General features: G+C 39.4%; 1 protein-coding gene across 1 annotated transcript in view; it reads right to left on the bottom strand.

The window, feature by feature from the left end:
- Positions 1 to 15,750, bottom strand: part of Sol1 (CUB domain-containing protein Sol1) — an 802,928-nt gene that overhangs the window by 432,953 nt on the left and 354,225 nt on the right. The window contains exons 5-6 of the mRNA XM_078176633.1: positions 11,468 to 11,624; positions 8,127 to 8,186 (exon numbers count right to left, since the gene is read on the bottom strand). Of these exons, the coding sequence (XP_078032759.1) occupies positions 8,127 to 8,186; positions 11,468 to 11,624 (217 nt within the window). The remainder of the gene's footprint in view (positions 1 to 8,126; positions 8,187 to 11,467; positions 11,625 to 15,750) is intronic.

The following is a 15,750-nucleotide window of genomic DNA, read 5'->3' as shown; positions in this document are numbered from 1 at the left end:
TATTAATAAACATGCATAATAAAGTATGTTAAAAAATTGTCTAATAAATAGAACAATATAAAGAGTTATCCAACATTTCTTTATAATTAAATACGTACATCAAAGTACAGTGTAAATATGTCAAGAGGTCACCTAATAAATTGAATGATTTAACATGCTCTCCCATATTTGTTAATAAACAAATAGACACGCCAAATTACACCAAAAACTTCCCTAATAATTCGACTAAAATACAGTACTGCCTATCATTTGTCTAAATCAAATTCTAACCCTATTTAATCACTTAAAAGGAGTACACTCAATGCATGAATTAATTAAACACCACTCGCAACATTTTTATCTCTAATAATGAAAAAAATACAACTGCGCTGAAATTACAAACCCGCTACAATTAAACTAAGAAAGATAGACAAATAAACAATCCACAAAGCCAACAAATTGCTGAAATCTCCAACAGGATTCACGATCATGCAAAGTTCCAAATGAGTGCTCCACACGTCTTTCGCATGTTTTCGCGAATTCGCTATTTAGAGCATTCATGGTAGCTGTAAACCTAGTTCCGCATCTTGCATGCACTCTTGTCTTCGGAGAGAGCAGCAGCAGCAGCAGAACGGCAATCGCATTCGCGCGTAATCGAATGGAACGAATCTCGGATCTTGAATTTTGATTGATGTTCGCGCGGATGAGCGCCGTGCCCTAACTGGCCCGGCCATAGAACACAACGGGGAACGAACGTAGTCGTACGAGACGATACCGGATTCGTGATTCAAGGTTCCCGAAAGCTGGGAAGAGGTCAACTGCGGAATGAAATTAAGGAAGCTCGATACAGAATTAGGACAGAGTTCGAGGATTTATCAAGGATTAACTCCTGCACGGCGCAGCTGGAAGTCTCCGCGTGCACCCTCTTGTTTCCCAAGTCGACCTCTCTCTCTCTCTCTCTCTCTCCCCCCCCCCCCCCCCATCACCATTCCCGGGCTCTAAGTCTTCGCGCGGAGAGGAACTTTATGTGGGTTAAGTAGAATCATGGTACCGTGCCACGCTCAAAGGATTTAGGGGTCAGGGCATAGAGACCGGGCGCTACAGGATTTAAAAACGTGAATTCTCCCGTGGAAAGTACGTTACCCCGTCACTTCAAGTGCCTATTGTGGTAAGGTTAATAACGACTGATGGCTCGTGCACCGTGTTAAATTCCTACGTTTTTACTGCCGCCGCTGAGCCACCGTGAAAGAATCGCACGGTATCCGGTAGCCTCTGCCTAGCCGGAATTAGGCGAACAGCTGCGGTATTTAGATAAATCGGTGCGGTCTTTCTTTTCGGGTTGAAACGAACTTCGGCTGCGCGTCTCTCTGCTTAGCGGTGTCGTTAAGCTGCGGGAATTTTCGGGGAATCGGCCCTTTCCCTTCAACGCTTTGCCCACATAATTCAGAGAGATATGAATCCTTCGGAAAATATTTTCTGAAAATATTCTTCAGAAAATATTTTTTGAAAATATTATTCAGGAAATATTTGCAGAAAATATTATTCAGGAAATGTTATTCAGAAAATATTATTCAGGAAATGTTATTCAGAAAATATTATTCAGGAAATGTTCTTCAGAAAATATTCTTCTTAAATATTCTTCTTAAACATTCCTCTTAAATATTCTTCCCCGATTCTTGTATTTATCAAAATCATGTCCACTGACACGGTCAATTGACCAAACAATGTTGTTGATACGCGAATTAAGCGCGCATTGTCACGGTACTAACATCCACCGAATTATTATTTTGATTAAACGCCGACGGCGGCGACGCGTTCAAGCTTTTATTTAAATGTGCAAACGAAGTTGCAATTCGATAATTACTTGTTGGTAATTAGTTTGCGGCGAATGTTTGGCGCAACGTTTTGCCACGGAATTTCGTAGAATAATTACAACGTAACGTAATTAAAAGCGTTTCAATCCGCGTCGTCGCAGCTTTTTCTTCCGTCACGGGAAAATGTTTATTATGGGGAAATCGATCGGATCGAACGGTGGCCGATTGTTTCGTCGCTTTTGCGAAACGGTTAACGTTTCGTAGCTGGAGGAAATTTTACGGCGTTATCCGTTGAAGCAACTTTGGGAAGACGGGGGGGGGGGGGATTCATGATAACCTGTTTAAAGGGACTATAACAGAGCCCTCAGCATTACCACGTGACAGATTTATGCCCGCAATATCGAAGGCATTAGACGTTTGACATATTGGCGACGGTGAAGTTTGAAGAAGCGTAAGATTTACGTTTGATTCATGGCTGATAAGATCGTCGGACGTCAGCCGGTCGGACGGAGGACCGGAAATCCTCCACGGTTACAAATTCTAAATGCGCGTTCGCAAATCGGACTCGCTTTGGTGCAGCTTGCAAACGCGGGAGAGCGAGTATTTGTTAGTTGTTTAACGCGTTCGCTAACACGTGTGACAACCACGACTTTGTATTTCACGTTGAAACGCCAAGTTAATTCTGTGAATATAATCATTTAAAACTGTAGCAACTTAGAACAATATTTAGTGAATTGCGTTGCATTGAATACGTTACATACGATGCATTTAATACCAGCATGATAAATATAACTATGTACGCTAGTGACGCTGGTGGCGAACGTGTTGAACTACGACATGGAAACATTCTCTGTACAATAACCGTTGTTATAAACTAAAACAAAACTTACATGGAAACATCGGCAAGTTAAAAATTCCAAAAAATTACAATTTTGCAGAAATATATTACAAGCCATTGAGAAAAAAATAATTTTCAAAATACACGAAAAAAGTATAAGATATTAAAAGATTGTTGAATTTTCGGTTTCAAAATGTGGCAGTATATGCCATATAAAAAAGATTCATTATATGCCATAGATTTGTTATATGCCATATAATAAAGAAGATTCGTTTGAATAAAGAAAATTTAGATTTATATTGATTATTTTTAAAAATAATATAAAGTACAAAATGCAAGAGTAAAGCTATATTTAAGTAGAGAGAATTTATATTACCATAAAATCGTGTAGTTCTATGGCACATTTTATTTACCAATTTATAAATTTTCTTTAAGAAGAGAATACTTTTGTATTAAAATTATATTTATCTTTTAACCTTGATATTCACAGTCATGCGCGCGGATTTCAACAAATTAAGGTCCTCGGGGACTGACCTCGCTTCGACTGAAAATCTTAACTCAAAAGATTCAACGCGTTAATTTTTCTTTGGCGATAATCAAATAATTCCTTCAACGTCGTTATTTTCCACCAATTCCGCTATATTCTTAAACGTCGTCGCGCGAGGACACACTCGTCTGTTCTCACATATTATCGGGGCAAGGCCGGTCGATTTCGCACATCGGACAAATATATGGGGCGCGCGTTATCGCTGTTCTACGAGGATTCTGGTTAGACAGCGCGGGGGGAAATGGTGCGGGGGCGGGCAAAGACGAAGGGAACGAATCTGTCCGAGGGTGTCGTTGCAAGGCGGCGCGGCGGGGCGGGGGCGGGGGCGGGGAGGGGTTAGGGGGGAAATAACGAAGAATACCGGACCCGGTTCGCTGCCGACCCTCCTCGCAAGGATTTCTCTCTCGCGCGATTGTTCGCCGGCTGCCAGAGTCAGCTTTAGGTGGCTTTATATCAAAGTTCCCGCGACACCGATGATGACGCCTACGTCGACGACTAGCGGCGGTGATGTCGCCGTGCCTCGTCCCGTCGACATTATTACCGGTTCGCAAACATTTGGACAACTCTGATTAGTTTAGTCGTTCATTTTAGTTTACGCCCTTTCCAGCCACCCTACCGCCTCTCACCCTCTCCCCCTCTCCACCCCCTCCCTCCGTTTACGAGGTCTAGCGCGCGGTCCGCCCGTGTATATATTTATGCGAAATTTCGGCCCCGTAATATTCCTAAGTGAAACGCGCCACTATAATATTTGCGCGGGAGTGATACACGGCAACCCGTCTATGTAATCGCGCTGTGCACTATTAACACAATGCGATTACGGCGGGCGGTACGATTTCGCGATTGTTTCGTACGTTTCTGTGTCAACGACTGCGACGAACAAGTCGCTGCAGACGTTGAAAAGAATGTAATGGATTTTTGGAAGTTTCTTCAATGATCAACTGCTTTTGCAATGGACGAAGCTGGAATTTGTTGACTTTTGTAATAATTTGTACTGCATTGTAGTCGATCTGATAAGTTTTCGTCTAAATAAAATCATTAAATTATCTGAGAAGTTCATTTCGTGTTCGAAAACGTCGTATGGTTTAACCCTTTGCACTCGAGTGGCGCCTCTGAAGCGCTAATGAAAATTGTTATATAATTGACAAAATAATGTTGACATCATTAAAGACCCTTCTGTTAAAAGCGTAACAGTTTTACGAGTCACGAGACTCAATTTCACACGCATAAATTATACTAAGTACTATACTACAGCTGGTTTAAATAACAGTTTTGGATCTAAGCTTAAAATGGTTCCAAGTGCAAAGGGTTAAGACAATAATAATAAATAAAAAAGAATTATATCTTACATCGTACATGATGCTAGATTAATATTAAATTGCCATTTAATGTTAAAATTTGCCACAAGTCACCTAGAAGACCAAATCTAGTTTAACCCTTTGCGGTCGATTGGCGACTCTAAGGCGCCGCTAAAAATTATTATGCTACGTTTCAAAAAATAATTTTTATCAAATTTACTCGTATTCAAGAAATTCCATAACGTATAAAATGCTCCAAGTTATATAAAATGGACGCACTGTGAGTTTAAAAAAAATACTTTAGATTTCCAGTTGAAATGGTTCCGACTGCAAAGGGTTAAATTCATGCATTCATTCCGAACGTAGTTTGCTTAAATGTCCCTAACAATTGCTACGTTTTAATGACAGCTTCAATTGTTAGCTGTCGCCATTGTTGATTTTTCGATACGACGAATGTTCTAATTTATTGTAACGAACCTGAACGTTTCCGTGCGAAAAGCGTCAATCGTAATCGCCTAAACACGAGAGGCATGAATCAAAGGCTGGAATAAAATGGTTATCTCACGCGAAGCGGCGTTGCTTAAAAATTCAATGATACGAATAAAATAAGCTGGTTCGATGCGTGAGCAAGCACTAATGAAACGGAGATAAGCTTATCGAACACAATAAACCTTTGATATGCATAGAACACGCGGCAATTCGTATGGAAAATCAACTGGTTATTTAAATCTACGGACACTATCACGCGCGACCGCGCGGAGTTAATAAATTTCAAGATCCGAATACAATGAAACGGGATTCTAAATAATCGGCTGTAGAATACCTATCCTTAAATATTCTAAATATTGTAAATTATGTTTATTGTTAATGAAAGAGAATTTTTTGATATCGAATGTAAGAAAAACTGATTAACAAAGTACTAAATCGAGCGCCTTTTTAACATGCCTTTTTAACAAGCAACAGGAATTAAATAAGAATAAATATATTCTTCCGATAATTTCAATAATTAAACTAGACTACACATTTTCAAAATAATGTAATAATATTATTAAATTGTACATACATCTTCACAGTTTTGCATTCGAAATTCTAATTTTTCCAAATAAATGCACCGATCCTAAAACTGTGCGTCGTCTTGTAGATTGAAAAGCGAAACGAGCTGACTAAATAAATAAATAAACGTTGCACGTGATTCGTACAATTAAAATCAAAATCCATGAAAATTCACGACCGCCACCGTGTGTCCTAAGCGCCGTGTATTCTCATCTACCTCCTTTAACCGTAAAGACGTCGAGTCGCACGGCCAAGTTTACGGCTCCTTAGCGTTACCTTGTTTAGATCCCATTAAAGTTTAAACAAACGATTGAATGGAAAAGAAATATTAATCCCGGGAAGTTTATCCTGCACGCAAATCTCCATTGCGTGTTTAATCCACCTAAAGCCTTGGGGTCCCTTGGCCGGGAGCGTGGTGGGAGAGGGGCGAGTCGGGAGGGCCAGGGCGGGGGAGGGGGGAGGGGAGCGGAAGTTGAGGTACCATCGAACTGTAACGAATACAATGTTCGGGCTCGCGGAACTTTTAAATAGAAAAGTTTCGTCCCGGCGCGCTCGCGATCTTGCTACTCGTTATCGTGGCTCGTTAACTCGTAAACGTTAATAACCGACAGGCGTCGTAATTCACAATTAACCTAATAGAAGGCGCACAACTGACGCGACCGGTGGCTCTCGCACGGGTGGGGGGGAGGACGATCGGTCTACCGAAATTTATCGCGCGCTATAGGAAAACGGCCGAGCGCCTATTAAACTCGCACCGACATCGAGCACCGGCAATTAAATTGTTTAATGGACGCGATGGAACCGGGACCCGCGATCTCCCTATTTTTCGAAATTGACACCGGGCTGAAAGAATCTCCAGAAATGGATTCCGTTATTACGTTTCGCGTTCGTTTTAGACGAATCGCTGTTAGGCGATTCCGTCTAAAATAGCAATCAACGTATTAAATTGCCGGTTACCAAATTGATCTCGCAATTAGTGTTAAATTGGATCACGATAGTCTCCGAGGCAGAAAATACCTCTCGCAGATAACTGGTTCGCGTTACGTCTACCATAAAGGCGGATCTTAGGATAGGAAATTGGTCCAAACGTTGCCGTAGTACGATCCTTTGGTTCTATCGAAATAATTAATCGTTCGTGTTGGTTCGCGCTTCTCTACACGTTATATTATAAGACGTGTGCCGAACTGAATTTTGTTGCGCTCGCCGTAGAAGAAATATCGCAGCTGCGCAGTGAATATTGTATGAAGCTTTCATTCGCGTCAGCCTGTTACATTAATTACGAGTTGCCTGCGGATGTTCTTTAAATACACGTGAAAGCATCGGGAAAAGTTTAAGAGATGTTTAAAGCATAAATAGATTTATATTTCGACTAGTTGGATGCAGGAAACTTTCTGGCGTCAGGAAATGCAGTTTGATTATGGCAATCGGCTATCTTTTACTTTCGATAATATTATTATTATTATATTAATTATTATTATATAACAATATATGTATATAATAGTTAATAGTTCTACAGTTTTCGAACATGGTTAGATTGTTTCTCCGCTGTTCGCCGCGACAAATTTTCGACCGCGGGCTCCCAGTTCGGTGAACGCGAGCAAACATGCGATTTTCGAATGGAAAAGTGTTCGGCGTCGATTCACGCGACGAGTCGTACACGCGCGCGGCCCTCGTACGGAAGAAATTTCATAAATTTCGCGCCGGCACTTTATTCCGATCGTATCGCGACACTGCAACTCGCCCCTTTTGACGCGACATATAGTTTTGTACGTTATAAATCGGCGGTTCTCGACCATAGTTCATTTCACGGTGCTTTCTTTACCGCGTCGCGACGGAACGGCTCAGGCCATATACTTTGTGAGTCCGCGTCTTTGATCCTCTATGTTAAATCTTTCTCCTTTGCTTCTCCCCCCTCTCTCTCTCTCTCTCGCGCGCGCGCGCGCTCTCTCTCTCTTTCCGGCAGGTTTAAAACTTGCTGAACTCAATTTCTGTACGGGATATGGGACGGATATACATACAAGGGGAACTCCTTAATTCAACATACCGTGACATGCGCGTATCACAGTCGAGCAAATTTTCTTTCGAATGGAGATCATAGTCGCTGTATGAAATGATTCATAATGCGAGATCGTAACTTTATCATTTCGGCATAATAGGAAGCCGTACGGGAAACGTGAACACTTTTGACTGATTTTACTGTGCGCTGTGCATATTTACGGATTTGCTTAATTCCGCGAATGCGAAATAAAATTAAACGAACGGTTTCGCTAAAAGTTTGATACAACGCATTAGTTAAATGAAGATTTTAATCGAGCCTGGGCTCGTGTTATTAGTCGAATGAGGATTTTAGTAAAATTTGATACCGCGTGTTAGATAAATTAAATTATATTGGAATATGATTCCACATATTAGCTAAATTGCGGCTTTAATAAAATGCCGATCCGTGTATTAATTAAATGAACGCTGACGTAAACAACTTTCGTTCGCGAAGTCGAGAGGAACAATGTTGCATACCGTCGGCTGTAATCTATTTTAGTGGGGCGAAAAGCAAGAGACAATTTCCTAATTAAGTGGACGTAATAAATGAATGAAAGTCTCACCTCAAATCTCCTTTTTGTAGAAAGATCTCCTCGAAAACTAATCGGATCCTCTCCTTCATTCTGCAACAAAGTAATTTCATAAATGTCGCTTCAAGCATCGAGGTTTAAATAAAAAGATTACTAAAAATAATTGTAAATTCAAAATCGATTTCGTGGATTGAAACATCACGTGGATGATTGCGTCATTAATAACAAAACAGTGGATTTTATGAATTCATAGCAAAAACGTATTAAAAGAATTTTTAAATAATATCATTTTTATCTATTTTATTTCTTCCTATTTACTTTAAATATTACTATTTTCGATTTAATAAAATACCTATTATTTCCAATTATTTCATCTACTTTTCATTTCTTTCTGTTATCATAGATAATTTTTATCTTGCGTAAAAATCCGCATCTGTTAAAACACGTCACCGAAATAATAAATTTTATCTAAGAAAAATAATCTTCGAACAACATCGCACGTTCTAAATGAATTTAATAAGATTTAATTGAATTTATTAAATTTAAATGAATTTATCAAATCTAAATGAATTTTTGGCAATTCTAACATCGATCGCGTCAATATTTGCGCGCTCCTTAGATTTCTTTAAGCAGGTGCACACGGTCCGATTAATCAACGACTGAACGAGTAACGAAGCGGTTTATGGTGTTAATGTTGTGACAGCTAGAAACGCGTACCGAACGGAATGTCGCATGCGTGGATACGCGCGCATTCGTCAGGTTTATAGTTATGCGGCGAGCGTCGCGCGGCCCACACGCCGAGCGTCGCACAACCGCGCCGTAACTGCCGGGCATACTGAAGTGCAAACGCAACTTTGATACAATTACTGCAATTAAGCGGAAGCCACAATACTACGGAAATCATATCTGCATATTGGCTTCGCGTCCCGATTAAATTTACCGCGCGCGAACGACATTCTTCGATCGCCGGAATCGCCGTTTCTAATGGTCGCTGGACGTATGCGACCGTCGACAAATCCACCATTTCTTACGTTCTTGCACATACTCAATGATAATCTATTCATTTCTAATTACAATAATTATTAGACATGTAGATTAAATACATGTGCAGAATATTTTTTAAAAACTCTATTTTAAATCAGCAAAGTTTCATTATACATTTGCTGCACGTGATTTAGGCTTTTTTAAGTGCAAAATATTATCTAAGAGTTTGGAATAAATAGTCTGTAGATGCATATGTATGCAATATGAAAATATTGATCCATCAAGTGCAACGGAACGGAGCTAAATAGACAGGTCATTAATTATTAAATCATTCTAGCAATTTCAAAATGTAGGTATCTTCTTAAACTATTTTAATCTTCTGACTGTTTCAAATTTAACGTATCCATCGTTATTATAAATGTATAAAATCTAATAGCAAATATAGAAATACCATATCTGAATTATCGTATTATTATATACGCCTTGTTATATAGTAATGCATTGAGTATAAAAATTGTTCCGCTCAACTTATTTCATCAATTCAGCACACGCATTTAGTTAGAAATATGGTTCATTTTGAAACATAATTACGACGCGCGTATTAAAAATGGTACAGTCTTAAACATATCACGTCTTTAACCATGACTACAAGAAGTGGTTGAAAAATATCACGATTTCTCATTGAAGACTTTACAAATTTGATAAGTAGTCGCATAAGACACGCGTGAAAACCGACGTGGCGCGTTGGTCGGACAAAGGTCGACTTAACACTCGTTAAATAATTCGCAGCGCGGAACAATCTAAGAACTTGGAAAGTTCCAAGGTCTATCCACGCGCGCCTTTTGTGAACCGCGTACCAGCGGGGGGCCAGCATCATCTATCAGCGTCTTTTAGCAAGTAGTCGCGCAGTTATTTCAAAGATCCGGCCTTAAGAATACCAGCACTTCCGGCATCCCTCCCCCTCCCGTGCCAACATCCCCGCCCCGGTTCTTCTACGCCCTGTCCGGCCTTTTATGCGGTTAGAACGAAAACGCTCGGCAGACCTCGGCATAAACTTTCGACAATCAACGTAACAAGGAGCGGAGATGAGAAACAAGGAAAGTTACGTCGGCCAGGAAACCGGAAAATTTCTACTGACAAGAAGAGAACTGTCGCGTTCCTCTAACGAAATTATATCAACGAGAAATGGCTATTTAAATGGAGTTTAGCTGCGCCAAGACAGATTTAACTTCGACGATCGTTTCTCTGGATTTTATCAGTCGTAATTTACGTAGATTCCGTCGCGCGACCGTGGTGGGCAATCCGGACAAATTGCAAATTCAACGCTTTCTTAAACTCCTATTTGTTTCTCTTCTTTTTCATCTAACGCTTCGGCGCAATATCTGGTACGTCGAGAATTAATAACGATTTAACCCTTTGGCTACGGCAGACTTTGGCACGGCCGTAGTTTTTCGTTAGACATGCATTTCTGAGGAAGTATATTAAAATATTCAAAATATTGAATTCTATTATATTAAAGCAATATTACTTAAAGTGAACAATAATTTTAAGCCTTTTTTACAATATATAACATAAATATTACACAATATATAATAGATCAAATTTAATAATAAACGGGGGGAAATTTTATCTCGACGCCTATTAGCGCCTACAGTACCGGGAAGCCAACATGGACGCCAATAGGCGCCAACAGTAGTCAAAGGGTTAAGGGCGAAGACAGTAATTTACGTACGCAAATGTGATTACATGAAACGTCTTGAGAAGTATTAAAAATTAACAAAGTATCAAAATTCATATTGTACAAACACATTAAAGTGTTATCTACTTAATATCTTTTTCACTTGCAACAAACGCGACAATAACGCCCGACCAAATTCAGGCTGAACGTCTTACTTTCTCGAACAAACATAAAACAGGCGCTCTCAGCGCACCGTAAATCCAGCGTTAATCCAAGCCCAAACACCTAATGAAAATTTGCTATAGTCGATCACCGTCTACTACGCCGAAGCCACCGCCGAAAGTGTGAAACTTCAAAGCGCCCGAGTTTAAAGAGGAGCGCGGCGAGCTAAACTACCCCCTTAACTCCGCCGGCAAGACAAAGCGCGCGCGAGTGATCAGTCAAGAACAATTTGAGGTCGAGCAACGCCGACCGTCGGCGATCTTTATCCCCGCGTAGACGAAGACGCGAACGAAGACGAAGATATCGGCGCGGCAACGGGGGAAGAGAGGGGATGTTAATTAACTGGCAACCGGATTACGGATCGTAGACGTTAAATGCCGCGAGAACGTTAGATATACGGCGCGCGACTCGAGATTGGGTCCCGGTATGCATTATATATGGATTATGTCGGGATCAGTTTGCTGGCTTAATAGTAGGTCAGCCTGGTTACCTTGCCCGGAAGAGGTACGAGCACCGGATGTTCTTTGGGTAAGAGGACGGGTACCGTGGCGAGTAGAATCGTCCGTACTGCGGCGTTGACTGTGAACTGACAAACTCGAGGTCGCACATCGTGCCGGGAATCAGCACGCCGTCCGTCTCGAACAATCCTGGAACAGAAACGAGTGATAAATGGTCAGGTGGGAATGCATTTCTCTCGCTTGTCTACCCCCGACGTCCTATCCTTTTTTCGTCCTACCATCCGAGGGAACTTCTCGAGGAGATTCTGAATACTTCGGGGACAAGCTAAACTTGAAGAATGATGCTCGGTATCGTGACTGTATTCTTGCCGACACGCCGTAAATACTGCAACGCGTTATAACACGCTGCCGAAGGAACCCGTGCGCACCGTTGATTTTGTTGCCAGTAGATTTACAGGACGAAATAGCGTTTAGAATAAACAAGCATACCCTTTGCAACAAGCTAACACAGATTAACCCTTTGCACTCGAAAGATTTTTCTGACAAATTCTTCATAAATTGTGATTTTGCTATACAAAGCCGTATTGGAATAAAAATCATTGAACTGTGAAATTTTATAGAAATCAATAAACGAGAGATTTTGTGCTTTTATTTGTGTGTTTTACCTGCGATTACGTTACAGTATGAAAAAGGGAAATGTTACTTTGATGTGTGTATTTTTCCAAAATTGTTAAAGGAATAAAATAATCTATTACTAGAGTCGAATAAACGAAGTAAATAAATAACGTAAATAAAGAGTCGATAAATATTTCTTACAATACGCTTTTTAAAGAATTCTGTTCATTACGCGACCAATATTTGTTAAAAGTGCATCGGGAACAAAAGGAACACGGCGACACAGGGTTCTTAATTTAGTAAATGGCAGCTGCTATTTGGGGAGCAATCGATGGAATAGAAATTTAATATCCGCCTCAAAGCAAATAATTCTCTCATCGAGATACGAAATATTTGCTCCGAATTAACGAATGAAATGGATATTTGCCGTGCGCTGTGGAATTCGTACGAATGGAAATGTTTATTGTGTTCTCTAATCAATCGCTTTGGATCCTCATAATTTTTTCGAGCGAAAATAAATATTTTTATATTTCTCGAATAAATATTATTTCGCATCGATTGTTGTATAATTTGTAACTTTGTTATCGCTTAATATGTATCTGCTTTTAATAGTCCCTGTTTCGATTGATAAATTTTTGATACTGATCTCGTGTATAATTTCAAACAGCGGCAAAACCGTTCTCGATATTATCGGCTGTTTCGATTCGACAAATATGCGAAAACCCCTTCGAACCCGGCTACATAATTAGTTTTCACGAGCATGTCACTCTTGACCTGGCGTATTATAAGTTGTCTGTAAGTTGGTTTAACTTTCATCGTTAAATAGCGAACGCCGAGAGAGGAAAATCTATACCGGCCCCCTCATGGGCCGCAGTTCGGGGAGACCTTTGGACCTTTGGTACGCCGAGCGTTGAGTACATGTTCGTTTATAATTTCTTGCTCGGAAGTGAAATCCCAGAAATTTCTTCATAACCGGTCGGAAGGCAGAAAATGTTTTGCTATTTCGCAAAGTAGATTTCAAACTTATAATGTATGCAAAAGACGTTTGACTGGCAGTCTCGTGTACAGGGTGTACCAGAAGTACCTGCGGCACCGTATGAGCTACGTAACAAAAATTATTCTTAATAATCTTCTTTATATTTTTGTTACAATGTCTGTAGCATCCTGTATAATGTAAAAATTATATTAACAATTTTGTCACAGGGTGAAAAAGTTAACTTTTAGTTTAAAATTCAGCATAGTAAAATAGATAATATTACACGTTCCTAGTTCGACACTGTTAACCCTTTGCACTCGAAGCCATTTTAGCTCTAAATCTAAAATAATTTCCCCAGCTTATAGTATTTTCATTTTATGTGACAAAATATATTCTATAAATATGAAATTGTTTCTTGTGACCAATAGTTTTACTGTTAAGAATTTTTTTAATCTGAACTTTGTTAGTATAAAATTTATTTTGGAATATAATAGAATAATTTTAGTGGCGCCTTAGTGTCACCACTCGACTGCAAAGGGTTAACAATTGTCACGATATTCACGATTACGCAACGTTCCGATTGACAAGATCGACGAGATACAATTCGTCTCGAACCCATGTCGACACAAAGCTAATCCCGGAATAGTTTGCAACGTAAGGAAGCTAATGAAATTGATAGAAGGACGACCGATGGAACGGTCCCGGAGTAATTTCCGCTGACCGGCGCGAGATCAATATCAATTTAATTGTCCACTTCGGGACGTTATTAAAGCTTCAGAGGAATCGACGGGGAACAGTGGCTGGCCGTCACTTCCGGTCGCCGTCGTCGCTTTTGTATTTTGAGAAACACCAGGAATTTCGAAATCCCTCAAGTCCCCGTCGAACAGTTAAAACTCGCAACCGAATCCGGAACACCGCGTGTTATGTCTTTTCCAATTCCCACGCAACCCATATCGCGTATACTCCCGCGCGCTCCGCGTCCCATATAACTTCGCGGAATTTAGGGTTTCCGTAACCAATACCAGCACCCAATCTCCCCGTTCAATAACTCGGAACGTTACTTATCTACAGTCGTTCGAATTTAATTAACGGAACTTATGGGACGGCTTCTTTACGCTGGACGCGTCGACGACTCGAAATGATACCGCCGAAAGGTCGCATGATGTATTTAGATCCTGCGTGACTTTCGTCGTAACACGTAGCGTGGACAGATATACTGGACAGATGTAGACGCCTTATATAATGAAAGAACATCTTTCAAATTTTACTGAACGAGTCGAATGTTTCTTGAGCTGTTGAAGGCGTGAAACAATTTTAATTCAATATTTTAATTTTAATCCACAATTTTGATTTTCGTTCAAAATTTTAATTTTAAATCACAATTTTGATTTTCATTCAAAATTTTAATTCTAATTTACAATTTTAATTCTAATTCTAATTTACAATTTTAATTTTAATTTAAATCACAATTTTAATTTTAATTCAAAATTATAATTTTAATTCAAAATTTTAATTTTAATTCAGAATTTCAATTTTAATTCACAATTTCAATTTTAGATTACATTATTTGACTTACTAATCTCAAGTCATGCGTTTTTGATCTTCGAAATCTTTAATTGTAGCTCAAAATAATGTATATAAGTTGCCGAAAAATATCTTGTTTCAATTCTCGTTATATTTTCAAAATAAGTAAAAAGTATTTTCAAAAATTATTTACACATTATCTAGTAAACTAGCCATTTTATCATCTCCGAAATATTGACATTGTTCAATTTGAAAAGAGTTGATATAAAATGTGTTACATATATTTATCCACAATTATATACTTAAATAAAAAAAAATTCAATAATATTCCATGCAGGCAACTATATAATTGGAGGTTATAATGATCTCCCACCCCTGAGGTTAAAACCCGCCCCTTGGCATTTATCTCTATAGCAAAGCAAGCTTTCATCCCATACTCATTGTCAACTATTTTTCACTAATAACTCGTAAACAAAGTCACGGATCGCATTTTCGCTAAGAACAAAATTATCTTAAATAACCTCAAGAAATAATCGAATAATTATGATACACCTTGTACATTGCTATTTATGGATCCCGTTTCAGTTACCACTGTAATGCGCAATTTATTATTCATCACTGCTTTTATAAAATGTTTGCTAATGGAGAGCACAGCCTTGCACTCATGAAAATGGACCGGATAATACTTTGCCATCTATAAAATACACATCTAATAACGAGCGCCATTACGCGCGTTAATGTACCGATTGCTAGAAGTCCGATCTCCCGTCGACGAGAAAAATTCTCGTTGCCCTGTTTATTAAATCGAATATCAACGAAATATTCCGGTACGGAATTATTAATTCATCGTGCCGCGCGCAATACGTCCTCCGTAGACGATTTATTTAAATACAGAGGAAACAAATGACCGCGTCGGTCGCACATAGATGACACCAATTTCTAACTAGATTTTGCAATGCATTATTATAGCAATAAATTCGAACAAAACAACCATTTCCGTGCTTTTCACGCTAAATAAAAAACGCTAAAGTATTATTAATACTCGTCGCATTAGTCTCGATTTTGTTTCTTTAACAATTTTCCCGCTGACCGGCGAATAAATATTTATCAAAATGTTTGTTGTCTCGTTTCCTTTTTGTAAACCGGTCGCCGTGATTCGATAACATTGACGATGACGGAAAAATAAAATTTCACGGGCAC

This window comes from Augochlora pura, chromosome 3 (genome assembly GCF_028453695.1).
Source record: "Augochlora pura isolate Apur16 chromosome 3, APUR_v2.2.1, whole genome shotgun sequence".
In the NCBI taxonomy this organism is placed as follows: Eukaryota; Metazoa; Arthropoda; class Insecta; order Hymenoptera; family Halictidae; genus Augochlora; species Augochlora pura.
The sequence above is the reverse complement of the archived record's forward strand: the minus strand, read 5'-3'. Positions and strand labels throughout refer to the sequence as shown.